At 47.1% G+C, this 16,992-nt stretch overlaps 1 protein-coding gene across 4 annotated transcripts in view; it reads left to right on the forward strand.

Moving 5' to 3' along the window:
* The window catches only part of CDH4 (cadherin 4), a 455,155-nt gene that overhangs the window by 339,480 nt on the left and 98,683 nt on the right, over nt 1–16,992 (forward strand). For all 4 annotated transcript variants that reach the window (XM_074604741.1, XM_074604743.1, XM_074604744.1 and 1 more), the window contains one exon: nt 10,038–10,193. In XM_074604741.1, coding sequence (XP_074460842.1) covers nt 10,038–10,193 — 156 coding nt within the window. The remainder of the gene's footprint in view (nt 1–10,037; nt 10,194–16,992) is intronic.

The raw sequence follows: 16,992 nt of genomic DNA on the forward strand, positions 1-16,992 counted from the left end.
TTGTGTCTGTGACTTCTGAGGACTCTTGCTGGCTTTGGGGGGTTAAATTCAAAACCAGAACATGCCATAAATGAAGGTGAGATGTAAAAAGACTCTAAAACATGTCAGAAATAACTGCCTTTTTTTTTTTTTTTTTAAATGTATGGTCCTCAAGCGGGCCCGTCTGCCTCTTGTGTTAAAGGAGTGGGGACGGGAAGCACGTCAGTGAGCCACGTGAATAGGTCTAACGTGAATTCAAGACAAAGTGAGCAGGGGTCTCAGATCTAACCCGCACAGAGGTACAGTTAAGGAAAGAAAAGCTTGCCAAAAATTCGACCCTGTGAATTTGTTCCAAATGAGCCGAGTTCAGCTAGGTTTGAACTTTCCTTGAAGGCAGTCTCCCGTCCCTAGTGCAGGCAGCAGGTTTGCAGAAAGGAGGGGTGTTTGGGTCTGAGGACACCCTCAGCACCTCGCGGGTGTCCTGCTCAGCTGCTCTTCCCTGTTGCAGAAGGAAGCGTGTGTGGCCGTCCACAGGTAGAATTTGGCCTTCAGGGAAAAGCTATAGAGGATCCAATGTTTTGTCTGCGTAACGTGAGGATGAGTCCTAGGACTAAAATCATCTCACGCTGGCTTTGTTCAGTGGACAATAAATCGTAGAATCATCGAGTATCTCAAGTTGGAAGGGACCCATAAGGATCATCGAGTCTAGACCTGCAGTGATGCCTGGTAGCGTTGCTCCTGTAGTGCATCGGCAGAACTTTTTTGTGCCCCCTCACAGTTGGTGTTTCCCTTTTCTGACCATTGAAGTAACTTCCGTACGTGCTGTGCCACGTAATCTACCCTAAAGAACAAACTAGTCGGTTTGCTTTTCCGATAATTAAACTTATTAGAGAGACTTTGAGAACTGCAGAGCTTTAAATCCTGCTCTAAAAGCATCCCAAAGTACTGTCTCAAACATGAGCCTCAGCAGATTTTGTTCTCCGAAATATACGCACTAGAGGGTTTTATTGTTGTTTCCTATTGTTAGCTATTTGCAGACAGGTCCAAAAGCTTAATTTTCTGCTGAGACCAGCATTCGCAATCATGCCACGGCATCACCTCTCCAAGATCAGTAATATCCGCAGGTGTCGTGCAAAATGTGAATTCAACACGTGGCTATGTATGATTGGGAAAGCCAGAGCTCGTTACAAAAGCAAAGGTCATACTAAGACCAGTTCTATCCCTTGAGTCTGGGAAAAACTCCCTTCATGAGGACACAAGCGTGCGTGTTCCCCACTGAATGCTTTTTCCCTGTGTCCGAGCTCACTGTCCCACCGAGAGGAACCCTGCTCGTGTTCAGTTGCTGCCTGCCATTCTACAAAGATCGTTCTTCACTTGTTCTTCTGCTGTGCAGCTTAATTTTTAAATGCCATGGAGCAGATTTTCAGCTGAAATAAATTAGCATGCCTCTGTTTGAAGCCAGTGATTTATGCTAGCTGAGGGCTTCGGTCGTTAGTTACAGTGATCCGGTGGCTCCCGTGTGGGTCAGGATTTGCTGCCCTTGTTTATCTTCTGCACTGAGCACTCAGGTTTCCTGCTCGGGTTTACCCAGAAAGGTGCCGGGTTCTCTTTGCTGGTTGGTTTTGTGGCAGACGTGACTTAAGGCTTCAGGACAGACATACTTCAAAAAGAAATGAGGACGAAGTCCCGCCACCGTGATCTGTTTTTCTTGCCTCAGTCTTCGCGTGGCCATAGCCATAGCGGACAGCAGTGGGTCAGCTGCAAGAAAGTGCTACAGGATGGTGCCCTGCATAAGGGTAACAGTGCGTAGCCCTTCATAAATAGATTATGAAGGATGATCTTCTCTTGCCTGTCACGACTCCTCGAGCACAGGAATAAGAACAATGTGTTTTGAACTCTCGGAGGTATTTTCTTTGACCTTTTGTCAGGGAGCATCCCCTGCAGCAGAGCAGGGCTCGTGCATCTGGTTCCAATCCCAGTGAGTTAATATCAGCCACTTGCATCTTGCACAGTGTGAACCAGCCTCGGTTCTTCAGGGCCAAAATTCACCCGATAGCAGCATCTCCACTGGGATGCCTTCAGTCACCGCGCTGAAGGATCTGCTCTCTTGTAAGAGAGATAAGAAAAAGAGTAGTAAAACCGAGTTTTGTTCTTTCCGCTATCAATGTTCTGGCGGTGATAAGACGTTTGTCACGTGGTGATATTCTGCTGATCCATAATAATCTTCTCTTCCCATCAGAGCAGCTCTTCTCCCTCTCGCTCAGCTTGCTACGGTCTGAAGTGTTTCCACAGTGGAGTGCTTAAAAACGGAACCGGCTGCAAAAGGTCTGAAGAAAGGCACATGTTGCTCTAGAAACTACTCTGCCGTATCAATTACCATTAGATGTGGAAGATCCATTAGCGTTGGCCAGTTCCTGATACAGGCACATTAGCTTCTTGACCTTCATAACAGCAAGTAATGAAAATTGCTTAATTATTTAATCATGAAGACCACACAACAAATTGCAATTTACTGAGTTTTCCCTGGTGAAGACAGAGACCTGGCAGGGCTGCCATCATCTCAGCCGCGGTCAGTTCCAAGTCACCGCTCGAAAACTTTGGCCCAACTGGCGAGTTCCGCAGAGAGCAGAGTGGCCCTGCAAATCCGGCAGACCTCAGTCGTCTTCTGTCCGGACAACTGATGCTAAAACATAAATTCTTTGCTGTTTCAGCAGGCAGGAAAGCAAAGTTTTAAAATGCAGCAGATTCTGGGCCTGGTTGCGCTGCTGCGTAACAGGTATCCTGTGCTGGTAGTGGCTCGTCCATCATGTATGAAATTCCATTTCCTAGGCAAAGGTATTGCTATTTTGCCTCTATCCCAAGCAGAATAATGGTAGTTTTGAAGTGGACCAAGAGTCTGACAAGTTCATTTTCATCCCGTATTTATGCATGGGGTCATGCACAGTTACTGGCCAGAATCACGGACAGAAACTCTTCTTTCCCGCTGCATTACGGTCTCCTTGTTGAGTCTGATTTATATTCTCCTGTCCTCCATCTGCTTAATGTTACGTTTTCATCCAGGTAGAGGAGAAAAATCCTGGTAAACAATTCAAAAAAACTTGGAAGGGAGAGAGGGAGTGAAGACTATCAAAGCTACTGGCGGGCATAGGAAAAGCTCCGGAGAAATGTATCCACAGGGACTGACTGGCCTGAAGGGAGCTGCTGCGCTGGAGAACAGCCCTCGGACGCGGGGAGACACGGCAATGCCGAAGGACCTGGGAAATGCTGGAAGCTTTCAGCAGCGGAACGTGTGGTGAAGCGCCTCAGCCCAGGCGCTCAGGGTCGGCGCAGAGGAGCCCAGCTCCGGCGGGTGGGCAGCGGGGAGCCGCCGGGGGAGGCTCCTCTGCGGGCGGCAAGAGCGCGAGGGGGCGCGCGTGGGGCTTCTCCTCTTCCGGGTTCCAAGGTTTTGCACTTCCATTTCTTTCCGTAATGCAGGCTGCGTCGTCAGTTGCGTCAATAACTTAAATGACAGCTCTAATCTCTCTGGCATACAAGTTTTACTGTGGTTTATCATCAAAATAAATACATTATAAATCACTTTGCACAGATTTCAACTGGAGCAGAGGAAGATTTAACCTGACGTGAGAGACATCCAGCCATTGGGACAAAGGGAGTGTTTCTATAGTGTGGCTTTGGATTTGTATTTTAAAGAGGAAGAAACTTAAACTCTTGCATAGTAGTAATGATAGTATCTAAATGCTGTTTGTATCTGCAGGAAGAATGGCATTCATCACAGTGAATCTCAACCATGGAAAAATTAGGTGTCTAGTCTTAAGCATAATCCTTGGTTCTCTCTCTACAATATGTGGAAAGAGAAAACCGCTTCTTCCAGGAAAACCGGTGCGTACTTAAGCGTTCAAGGCAGGAGGATGGATTTCAGTCTGGAAAGGCTTTCTTGTCTTCTGTTTATCTGCCTGTCTTAGACCAGACACAAAGTTTTTAGAAAGTTCTGTATGAGATGAAACCAGTCCCCATTGAGGGAAGCAAGAAATCCACAATTACACATGTGCGTTTCCATCCTTTCTTTCTTTGCCAATAGAGATCTTTTCCTGCTTAAACTCGTTTGCAAATACTGCCACCACGGGAAAGTGAGCTCAGCCATGGTCGTTCTGTGCGGCAGTGCGTAAAGCCTTGCGGGCTGCTGTTTGGCCCCGCGTCGCGGTCAGGGGAGACGTTCCTGTTACTCACGGTATCTGCCCTTGCCGTGCCAAAGCACCTGCTTTGCAAGGTGCAGAGTAGATGGTTTTCTCTGAAGATGGCTGAGGCGTTTTAGAGGATTTTCTGTTTTGTTTTTTTTTTTTCTTTTGGGATCATTGGTGAGTGTGATACAAGGGGACAGAGGTTCATAAATATCACCTTAACCTGGCTGGGTCTCCAAATCTGTCTTAATTTTTCTCTGTCCATTTGACTTTTGCATCTATTTATTGAAACCATATGCGATTCTTTTAGCAACACACAGGAATTTGTTTGAAAATAGAGGGCTAGAGACGCGTCTCTTTACTGGCTTGTAAAACAACTGTGAAATAAGAGTTAAGAACTTTTATACAAATGAGTCTTAAACATATTGCAGATTCAGTTAAAAATAAATAAGTCGGTCCTTAGCAAGGATTTCAATAAGCAGTAAGAGTAGCTGAATTAAAATATTTCCACTAAAATTAATGAGCCAATCCTGGAATGCTTAGACTGACTCTTAAGTGTGCTCATTTGAAGACTTTGAATATGTTTGCCTGTCTGAATTTCTGTGGAGCATTTTGAATGCATGACAGATTATAGTCTTCAATTATTTTAATTTGGTTTTCTTAATGGGCAAAATAGCTAAGAGCTTAATAATAAAAGATACTTACTGCTTATCATTTACATTATTTTATGTGTTCATTAGTAATTATAATGGGTTTTATAAAACAAAAAAATCAAGTCTAAGTCTCCCCAGGTCATGTTAGTGCAAATGTTGCGTAGTATTCTGTGGGAGATTTGGGAAACTAAGTGTTTTTTGAAGAGCATTCTTAACTCCATACGTTATAGAACAAGTTGGAGAACTTCAAAGGAAATTTATTTTCTGGTTTGCTCTGTGGGTAGAAAAGGCACCGGAGTATAGCTGGCCTGCTTTGCTTTCTCCAGATCCATTCCCAGGCACTCAGGTATCCCATCGCACGGTGATGGGCAGAACCCAGGCCGCGGCGGGCTCAGTGAAATCCTCTGATGGTTGGTTAGGTACAGGAGTACTCGTTACAGCCCCGTCTGCTCTTCTGTGGGCTCACTTGTCCTTGTTTGCCCAGCCTTTCCTTACACACCCGGGTTCCTAGGCTTCCAGGCATTTCCTTTGCTGACACCGAAACAATCTCCATTGGGTCACTTTTTTCTGGCGATGTCGTGCTCCAAAAACTGTGTAATTTATGGACTCACAGGTGCCCTCCAATCTGCTGACTATACAGCTTTCCTTAGTCCGCATTGCCTCTGCTCCTGGCACGGGAGGGTTACGCGGATCTCTGGTTCTTCTTGTCATCTGCAGGGATGAGGGGGCTCGTAAATTCAGTACCCTGCAGCGAGAGATGGAAGTGCTAAAAGCACAAGAAGGATATGGATCAACAGGAGCAAAACAGGGTGATAAAATCCGGTACCTCAAAGGAGCTCATCAGCTGAAATTTTGCTTACCAGTAAAACTTGCAGGAACAGTTTAGCTGCCCAGTAAATCCTGATGGAGACGCACGAACCCTAAGATTTTGTCTGCAAAAGCGGGATGCAGTGCTGTGTCACAACCACAGGCTGCTTTCCAAGCCCGTCTGAATGCGAGATTGCTACGAAGGAGAAAGCAGCTCTGAAGGGCGTAGCTCTTTAGCATCTCAAGAGTTGCAATGTTCATTTTCACGCATTTTAGTTATTATATCAGAACCTGCAGTGGAAAATACCCATCTGTGAAATCGCAGTGATTTCTCCTGGTCCTGGGATTGCTCTATAGAAATGAGAGCAGAGCCAGGCTGGTTGCGAGTTGTGGACTTTGGCGGCAGCCCTTGTGCTCCGTTTGGGATGGAGCGTCAGTGCTCCCAGCTCAGGTGCCCCTGTGGCCCCCGGGGGGCCGGCAGGCTGCTGTGTCCTCGCCGGCCGCAGCCAGGCGGAGGTCTGGCAATGCGGGTTTGGTACCCGGCGCTGCTGCAGGGTCCCTCTGTGGCTTTGGTGCCCGGTCCCCCAGTTCCCAGAGGGTCCATTTGCATCTGTCAGCATGGGGGAGGATGCCCGGCACCCCAACATTCCTGTGGAGACAATTTCACCTGCGTTCATGAGATTGAATAGGATCAGGGGATCCCATCTGCCACCGTAAACTGCCTTTTGATCGGGGGCATTTTCCATCACCAACATACAGCCCATCCCAGAGGAGTGTTTTAGGGAGTCAAAGCTGCTTTACAAGCAAATTCCTCTTACGACAGTCCTCAGCCGTCATCGTTCATCTTGCATCGTTCATCTTGCTCACGTCATCCTATGCAGGGTTGTACCGTGCCTGGCGCTGGAGAAGCTCAAAGCTCTGAGGGTTCTCTGAGTAAAAAATGCAGAAGTGCAGCTAAGGAAAACTATCCTTCTGCCATCTGTTCTGTGGTCCAGAACCTGCATAACTTTCGGCTGCATTATAAAAGGAAAGAGAAATGGAAAAAAAAAATTCATGTGTATGTTCTCCAGTCAGAAGATTATCATACGGATATGTTATCATCTTCTCGCTTCCCAGGCATAAATGAATGAAAAAGCAACTCTTTCCTGAGCCATTAAATTCCCCCAACCAGTAATTTTTTTCTCCAGATCTAGTGAGCTCCTTGGGAATAGAGGTTTTTTCATTATTATTATTATTATTATGGTAAACTGCTCCAGGAATGGTTTCAACAAAAGAAGTAAACCTTACATTGTATTCAGATAATGTTCTTAACTTCTCAACAAGATTTACTAAATTGCACCCTGGGAATTATGCAAATGAAGCCTTTGGTCAAAATGTTACTGGATTACTGTAAAAAAAAAATCTTTCTTTTTTTTTTTTTTAAATCTCATTAAGATTGCTAAAATTACATGTTCCAATATAAAAAGCATGTGCCTTTGTGCGATGAATATCTCCCTGGTAGTAATACGTACTATGCTTCATTGTCAACGGGCTTTGCAACTTTCTGTGACAAGTGCTACTCCTTACGTGATATTTTTTTCCTGAACACTTCATGTCCCTGTGTTCTTACTGGAAATGGAATTAAATACAGGTAACAGGCAAGCCATTGTTGGATGGTGGCAATTAACAACAAATAATGAGTCATTGCTGAAGATTTGCAACATGTTTTCCCCCGTCTTTGTTTTGCTCGATGCAGTACAATTAGCTCATGGATTTTTCTTAGCATAATTGGGTAAGTCATGTGCGTCTTATGATATATTTCATCTCCTAGATCTGCAATGATTTACATACAGACAGCTTAGACCCTATTAATGCTAATAAGTGCTGCAAGGACATCCTATAGCATACACTTTATTAAACTGTACATAGCTTTCGTAGAGAGCTTCTGTTTATCTGCATTTCCTGAAAATAAAATATAGCGCCGTTAGCACTGAATATTTAAATCCAGCCTCCTTTTCCCTGTTTCTGGCTCTCTCTATGCATTTCTAATGCTTCTCTCACAACGGGATCTGGGCACTCTGTGCAACAAGAAATAGAGCAGGAAAACGTCCACGAAGAACTAAGAGACTCTCCCCTTCCGTGATTCAGGTTAGAATCGCTGCCGTTGTGGTTCCTCGGAGGGACCCTGGTTTGCTGTTCGGGGCTTTGCTTGAGCTACAGCCGCCGTCGGGCCGAGCTGGGGACAGGGACAGGGATAGGGACACCCTCCCGGCTCCGTGCTTCTGGCCGCAGAGAGGCAGGAAAAGTGCAGATATCTTGGGTTTGCGTTTTGGGTTTGGTTTTTTTTGTCTTCCGCCTTTGTTAAAGAAAACCGTTAAGGGTGAAGGGCTGGTTTGATCCTGACACCTTACAGGTCCTTTGGAGCTGTGCAGGCACACGTTGATAGAGGCAGACACGCAACTGTGCGTCCCACGTTACCCTGTTTAATTTCTAAACGGGAACCACACGCCGTCTCGAAGGTAGAGGCCCAGCCACGGCTTCCTCCATTTTCACTTACCTGAAGCCCAGCTGTAAACGTGTACGTAGTGGGTTGGAGCTTGAACTCCCTGACTCGAGCTAGACGTTTGCACAGATGTTCACATAAATTCAATTTTCAGCCCTTTCCGCCTGGCGGGGTGAGAGCTGACTTTCTAAAAATGGGGACTGGGGGCTTCAGTTATTGAACTGTTAAGTCAGTTGCTGTCATTAAAACCACAGTTGCGCAAACAAAGCTTGATTTTAATATACTCTTTCTCACCCATGGATTTGCTAATGAAAGTTGGATTCATACCTGTCTACTCGGGTGGCTATTACAAATACCCACTGGGCACACAAAAACCCCTCTAAACCTTTGTGTGCAGCGTGAGGACACTTTCACAATGTCCCCGGTACCTCTTTTAAGTGGTTATGCCCGTGTCAGTCCAATCAGTTTTCCTTGGTACTAATAGCCTAAACAAGCAGTGAATCCTGTAGAGAAAAGACAGATGAAACTGTCTCTCTTCCCTGACCTTCAGCTCCAGCAGTGGAGGTGCAGCACGAATCAATCCTGGCAGTGTCTCGTAATAACTGACATTATTAGCCGTTAACGGGAGCAGACTATTTGGTGGAGGCAGTACAAAGAAAATAGTGTACAAACTTGGTAATGATCTGGACAAAGGCATCAGAGGAGATCCGCGGAGCCAGGGGATCTGATGTTATTCTGCACTGACGCGTTCGGCTTCTTGTCCGCCTCCCGCCTCGGGAGAGGAGGGCACGGCGGTAGGTCGTGTGCGGGAGGAGCGCGAGAGCAGCCCACAGCCCCAGCCCGGTTCCTTCGCCTGACCAGCAAAGCCTCCTCTTCCCTGGGAATCCACCGTCGCTCCCCAAACCGGGGCGCTTTTGGGGGTGCGGGGCCTCCTGCATCCCACTGAGCCCACTCAGGCTCTTCCGAGCGTGCGGCTGCCGGAGCGGAGATGCTGACATGCACTCAGCTACGAGATTTCTATTATCTACCCACTACTTTGTTGTATTCATAGACCTGTTAGAGAAAAATTTATGCACGTCGCTTTTACACTGCCAAGACAGTTTGCGATGGTGCGGGGGGTGGTAATTTATTTGTACCTTGCACTTTCTTTCAGGAATAGTCATGCTGTTGCAAGAACTTCTTTCAGCATTTGATCAGAAAATTTAATTTGGGTTTAAAGAGATAGTCAGGGTTGCTAGGACAACATATTAACCTCCCTTCTTTATTTTCTCAGCTCTGTATCCAGGGTTCATGTAGCTCCTCTTGCTGTATTCGGTTTGCGGTGCTGTTCTCGGGGTATGGGTGGGAAGGTGTTTCAAAAGCAACGTGCCAAACACACCTTTCCTCACCAAACAGGCACAGGGAATGGTAACGTCCCAGCGGGCATTCCCGGCCTCCCCTTGTCGAGCCGGCAGGGCTGGAGAAAGAGGGACCAAACAGTCCCCTTCTCCAAATTCGATGGGAATATCTGTGTGCACAGTCACAGGGACCCAGGACATGACGGGGGAGCCTGCAGACACCGTTTTCAGAAGTGATTAATGGCTGGGAGACTGCGGGTACGGCTGAACGATTTGGACACTTTAAGGAGCCGAAGGTTTCAATAACATGGAAACAGCATTTTTTTGTGCATATAGATTCTCCCGCATCTAAGGCAAAAAGTCAGAATTTCAATGATTCCTAGAGAATTGTCATGAATAAAAGAGGAGAAAAATAGCTGAAAATATCTGGAATACGCTTTTCCTGGCTTTTCCCCAAACCTTTGGCGTACAGCTCCCCTGTCAAAATTGACAGCAGTAGTACATTTATGCAGCTTTCAGGCTCAGATCTTTAAAGTTGTTTAAACATCCGTATGGCTTTTGTCCAAAACTTATCGATTGCTGTCTTTGTTATTCCATCCAGATTCGTTCCGATAAGGACAAAGAGATCCATATCAGATACAGCATCACTGGAGTGGGAGCCGACCAGCCACCGATGGAAGTCTTCAGCATTGACCCCGTGTCCGGCAGGATGTATGTGACTCGCCCGATGGACAGGGAAGAGAGAGCTTCCTACCATGTAAGCATAACACATTTTGAGGCTTATCGAGGTTCACAAGCTCAAAGCAAAACTGTACCAGAATCGCTGGGCTCAAGAAGGGACGTGCAGCTTGGAGAAGACCCGGGGCTTTTTGTTCAAAATCAGAGCCCAGGTCCCAGTTTGGGCTGGTCCCGGTCTCAGTGGGGACCGAGGGGCTGCACAGAGGTGCTCGGGCTCGACTCGGAGCGGGAGTCTCTGCCGGAGCAATCGTGTGTGTGCACGGAGAGGCTGCCTTGGTGCCCGCTGTCCTTTAGCGTAACCCGCCCTTGCTACATCAGCCACACCGATGCAGAGCATCATTAAACCGATGTCCTTTTCGGACCCAAAGTCAGAGTCATTTGTTTAGAGTGGTGCGACTTCACGCTGCTTATTAAATCCCTGCAAATTTATGTGCGGACTGAACCCCCCAAAACCATGAGAAGCCAATCGCTACATTAGCACGTCTTGGGAAATTACTAATTTAAGAATCATTACCGCAGCTAAACATGCAATAATTGGTATAGTTGTTTTTCATTTTAAATCACTAGGAGATGTTCAGGCAGTATGATGGGGGGGTGTCAGATTGGTTTTTAAATATGCAGATAGGCTAATATTAAATATGAGGAAATTAATTAAGATTAATTACACTCAAAAGCGATGCCTCACGCTATCCTAGTTCATAAAATGCTCTACCTGCAGAATACTTAGTGTGTAATTGGCCATTATGTTTTGATATAAATCCTAGCCCCGGTATTGCGCAGCGTAATTGCACAGCAGCTACAGTCCCACAAATTGCTGAAAAAATGTGTTGCACCTTGCACGATAGCCCTGCAAAATTTCAAACACTTCGTGCCTCTACGCGTTACTTCTCTGCTGGAGTGGTTGCGAAAGGTTGTTCCGTGGATTGCTTTGTATCAGCATTAGCCGCATCTGTCGGCACCGTAATAGCCGTTCCCGGGGATGCGGTAATGTCAGTGGAACGGTACGGGTCACTTCCACTGACACCATATTCCAAACTGCGCCGTCGGAGATGCACATTCTGTCAGCTTTATCAGGTATCCAGTTAACCATGTTGACACAGCTTCTGGACTGGGGTGGAAGGATAAAGAAAATAGATTACCTCTTTAGTTGGGTGGAAAAAGAGATTTCCCCTGGGTAAAAGAAGATCTGAAGGAAAATTATTTTATCCTCCGTGAACAAGAACAATTATTTTGTTTGTTGTGCCTAGGAAAACATGAAGAGCGGTGGTTTTGAAAAAGGCATATTTGAGAGACGGTGTGTGTCATCTCAGCCCTGATGGTATTGTTTCAGCGGTGCCAGGTTATCACAGTGTAGTCAATAATACAATACACAACGCTCTGGGTGGAGCCACTGTGGTGTCTACTATCAGAGACTCTCAGTCAGAACCGTAAGATGAAAACGATTTTGTCCTCCGTAATAACAAATCACGTGCCCCCTCATAATGAACCTAACCTGCCGGTCACCGTGAATTCGGAAAACTGAATTCTCACCTTGGCAAAGGTGAGGGGGTAGGTCTGCCTCGTACGCCCCGCAGGATTTCCAGCCCTGTCTGCTCCTTACGGAAACCTTGAACTAGTGACATCCACATGTAAATGAGCATATTCACACTCTGAAGGTTACAGGAAGATGTAGTTTATAGAGAGTGAATAACTGATAAGGTTGTTACAAGACCTTATAGACAGGAATAACGAGTGATAGAAAACCTTTGTTAGCAGAACAGCAGAAGGGGACGGAGAACATTTTAAGTCATGGCTGTAAACAACCTTTGGATCCTTCGGCCTCAATAGCAATGGACTGGTGATGTATTGAACCATCAATTGTTCATTTAAAAACCCTTTACAAAGAATTTATAAATACACCATGTACAAGGCAATGACCCAAACACTAGTGCAGATGCTTACAGTAGGAATGGGCAATCCTAGAAACTGGAAAAAATGAGGCCAGCTTCCTGAAGAAAAACAGAGTGCAAAGTCTCGGCTGTTGCAAGTTTCAGGGAAGTCGATGAATTTGTGCCGCTTCATGTAGCCGTGTCTCCAATTGAAAGGAAAGACAGGCTTGGAGCCAGGCTTATTCTGAGTGCTGGAAAAGCCGTGGCTGCGGCGTGGGCTTGGATCTGAACTGTCGAGCTTGGCCACCTTCGCATGGGTCTGACACCTGCTGTAGAGTTTTCCTTCGCTCAGCTTAGTAGCTTAACTCTTCAGCTGGGGTCAGGGGTGTCGGTGGAGCTGGAAGGCACCATCCCTGGTCTCTGGGCTTTTTCACCCAGGAGGACGTGGGCATCTTGTCCGATACGGGTGTGCTGCATTCTACAGGGGTGCGTTTATACAGCGTCAGGTTTGCTGCAGTCCTAAACAGAACGAAGTCTTTGCAGCATCTCTGTCACTGTTGAGTGTTGTCCTTGCTGCTTTCATTCCCAGGTAATCTAAAAACTAATTATAAAAAAATAATAATAATTTGCAAGTGTTGTGAGGCTACATATGAAGAGTTCTGTTTCATTAACTCCCACATTTTCAACACATATTTTCTTATGCATAATTATCTGTATTGCTTCAGGACTACCATTTTTAAAATACTAGTGTTTTAACTCTCCCCGCATTTAGCAAGCCATTTGTCTGATGAAATCTACCTTTTTCCCTAAGGTGAAACAGATTTTTTTCTAATTAGATGGGGAGTTCGGCAGCAGAACTTCCCCTGTTTTCAAGATCATTCTTGAACTCCTTGGGAGGATGGTTCTGAGCCCAATGTGTGCGGAGGCGTCTGTGCCCCCGGGGCCCACCGTGTCTGCCCAGGTGCCGGGTGCGCTGGCGTGCCTGCGTTAGCCTCCCAGCACGACGGGAATGGTAGCCATCGCAAGTTCAGCTGCATTTTGGCCTCATCTGTTTTCTCGTCTGCGCTACAAACCAGTGTGCAAACTCTCCGGGGGCCTTGCAGACATTCCAGACGCAGAGTCAGCTGCAAATACGAGCAGGGAAAAAAGAGAAGGGCTTTGCAGACGCTTAGCCAACCCCCCGTTGCGGTGCAGGACCGGACGTGTGGCGCTGGAGGATGCGGTGGGAGCCACCCTTGGTCCTGGGTGCCCGTGTCTGGGGACGAGCCTGGGGGCCGCAGCTCGTCCCCTCCCTGCCGCCCTCTCACCGCGACAGACCTGTGTGGCTTCATCTCCCCTTGCAGACAGCCCTTAATGTTTACTGCATGCTAAAGACGTTTCAGCAGGTACTTATATTTAATATGCATGAGTTCTCTTGGCCTTATTTAACTGTGCTCCCGAAGTCCCGTCTGTACTGCCGGCAGAATTAGCCACTCTGAACGTCTTTTCTGACCCAGACGCCAGTTTCACATCAAGCTGCAGTTAGGCCTGGCAAGTACAAGGGATTGTAAATCGGCAGGTTAATTTTCCAAGATGTTTTTCAAGCTTTGTTTTCAAAAGACATCAACGTAAGCGTGTCGGTAAGTAGTCATGGCTTATGATGCTCAAGTCATGTGCATTATGGGGAGACTTTGAAGCAAGTCCTAACCCAGTCCCAGACACCGTGTGTGCCCTCAGCATCAGACTGAGGAAAGGCTGTCTCGAAATGGCTGGAGCAGACCAGGTGGGTGATAGTCTGCAGAGGTCTCCTTGAAGTGCAAGGAGATAAAAAAAATTACTGGAAATTTAGGGATACAAAAGCTAATTCCAGTATTCGGAACCAAGTTCTAGTGAGTAATGCCAGCCATTTGTGTCACAATACTCTAATTTGAACTTTTAATCACAATTAAGCACGCACAAATTAGGCATGACATTGTATGCTTATTGCTTAAAGGCTCTGTCACTGATTGATAATGTATATTTGTATTAGTGGTATTAGTGCATAAGTAATATTCATATTTAACACAATTCACTGTGTTGACTTTGACTAACTACCTTCAGATACCACCAGCCTCCAGTGTAATCAATAATCATGATACTGAATCATTTGTATGCCAACAGCTACATTTACACTGGAAACTGTCAGTAGAAAAACCTCAGAGACCTGTGGTAGCTGCTACGGAATATGATAGCAATGATTGTCATACTTTTAAACAATATTTGTTAAAGAATATCGAGCCAGCTCTTTGGCTGGTGTACAGCAGGGCGATACACCGGCTAGAGATTAGCCCAGTACCTGTATTAATTTTTCAGAATCCTCTGCAAGGTATTTTATTTGATATTATTTGTTCCTTCTCTACTCCTGTCACGTTCTCCCTCTTGGGGACAATGTAAGTATTTCAAGCCAACTTTATAAATGTTTCTTAACTCTGTCTCCAGTAGCCACCAGCTTCCATTTGAATATTCACGCACGACCTGTGCCTGGCCTGTGTCCTGGGGCCCAGGCTGTGCTCACGAGCCTTTTCCCTGGAGGTTTTTCCATCTCTAAACGACGTGTGTGTCTGACGGAGCACAGCCGTCACCTTTTGTGCCTTGCCCTGTGCCGCAAAGCACTTGCATGCGTCTGCTTCCCATCCCGTCCACGGCTCTACCACCAAAACAGCCTCCTGGTCACAGGAGGGAGCAGCCTGAGCCGCGGAGACTCAAACTGTGCCTCGCAGAAATGAGCCCTGTCTCCGCATCTGAAGAACGACTCCAGAACAAAGTGTCTTGTCCAGCCTGAGGATGCCTCGTTAATACAAAGAGTTGGGCAGGAGAACAGGGAGAAGATGAATGAAGGAAGGGAAATGTAGTATCTGATCAGCCTTGGAGATACAACTAGTTTCCCGTGGGACAGATTGCCCCACTGGAGTCCCTCCTTCCTTTGCTCTCTCCGCTGGGAATGGTGTCTAACGAGGAAGAGCTCCCGTTGAGCTGAGTTGAGATTCAACCCTCTGGCTCAAGCCTCTCTCCTCCCTCTGCTGCGGTTGGCACCGACCCCAGGGGAGCAACGTGTTGTGGAAGGATACGGAGGCGTTAGCACACGAGAATTGTTGAAAGAATACAAATAGAGAAAATTCATGCAAGCAGGCACAAGAGGGGAAAAAGAAGAAAACTTCGTTGAAGTCAGGTGAAAAAGGCGCAGGAGAGAGAAGAGGGTGTGCAGAAAGGGCAGCAGTAACGGCCGCACCGGGGAGCAGAAGAGCGGCTACGGACACCCAGACAGATACCAGCACGGCCCAGGCACAGGGTCTGCTGCGCTGGGCTCGGGGAGCGGGTGCCGTCCTCCTGGCTGCCCGAAAGCCGATAGTCCGGGCACCAGTGCCCGTGTCCCCAGGCAGTGTCCTCCCTCCCGTAGCTCAGGGACAAGTGTCAGCACCCGTAGGCTGGCGCTGGGCTGAGGACAGAGGTGACGCTTGTGCACGTCACCGCGGGTTTGATGAGATTCCTGCAGTCTTGCTTATTGAATCTTTTTTTCCTTGAGTGCAGGCGGTGACGCGTTTGTGGGTACATGGGCTTAGTGAGTGCAACAAGCAGATAGACCTGCATTGCTGAAAAATCCCTTACTCCTGGAGATGTCAAACAAAAGCTATCAAATGTAATTAAAAATTTGCAGGGGGAGAGTCAGATCTGAGGGGGAAGATACCAGCTTCGCTCTCTGCTTTATCTCTGAGTGGAACCGTTTCCGCTGCTGGAAATACAGCAGGAGAGAGCCCAGTGCTGCCTCAGTTTGAAGATAATAACTTTAATTTTAGTTCCGAATTACTTTTTTTTTCAAAGGCAGTCTGACCTCTGACTGGTAAAGTTATTGCATTGCGACATCTGACGTGACGAAGGAGAGCTCAACAGGTGGGAGCCCAAGCAGTTTGTGTGTGGGCAAGAAATGCAGATATTAGGAGCGTTACAAGTCACGAAGTACAAACGGTACATCCTGTATTGGAAACGAAGCCGGACTTCCTCAGTCTTTAAGGAAAAAGTGATGCTTAACTTCCTTTAAAAGAAATGTTTTTCTCCCAGCTCATTTCACATGGCAGTTTGTTCTCTTTGCTTGATTAAATGTTACTGCAGCCCTCTCTAATAGCGCGCGGTTCCTTTTGTTCAGCTCTGGGCTTCTGAGCACCGTACATGAAGGAGAAAGTTGCGTCAGTCACAGCCCAGCCAGGGCGAAGGGCAGAAACCAGCGCTAATGCAATTAGCACGTGTATTTGTCACGCACCAGAGGAGCTGGACACCTCCTTGGCGGAGGAGCTGGACCCTTGGCAGCCCAGGGAGCGGTGGGGAGGGACCAGAGGCCTCCATCCCTCCGCAGGCACGGGCTGGTGTCCCCCAGCCCCGCTCTCCCAGCCAGCCCTCGCACCACACTGACCTCCTGGGAAGCCTCCATCCATCACCCCACCAGCCCCCGCGGGATGTCCCATGCCATCGTGGCGGTTCAGCGATGCTCACGGGTGCCAAAATGAAGGGGGATGGCAAAGGGAACGTATGGCACCAGCACCCAGGTGATGCCCCTGCGCTGCCCACCATCGCCCAGGCCCAGCAGCCCCGTCCACACTTGTCTGGGTTTTCCTCCGAAGCCGACATTCCGCACACACACCACTTAGAGTAGCCACCTGTTCCCTTTAATGAGAAAGCTATCCATTTTTTTCACCTGATTACTGATTGTTCCAGACTATTGTTGATTGCTTCGTTTTATTAATTACTCATTTTGACATGCTGTATCTGTCCCTTTTGTTCAGAAAGCAGATGCTCTTGTTTTCGAGCATTATTACTGATGGTTATTGCTAATAAGATAAAGCCGCAGTTCCAGTTTAGCTGAGGACTTAACACTGTGGCTCTGGTTGTTGTAATGCTTCATCACTGGAGATTTTAGTCAAGCCTGAGAAAAATATTTCA

Source organism: Larus michahellis, chromosome 12 (genome assembly GCF_964199755.1).
Source record: "Larus michahellis chromosome 12, bLarMic1.1, whole genome shotgun sequence".
NCBI lineage: Eukaryota > Metazoa > Chordata > Aves > Charadriiformes > Laridae > Larus > Larus michahellis.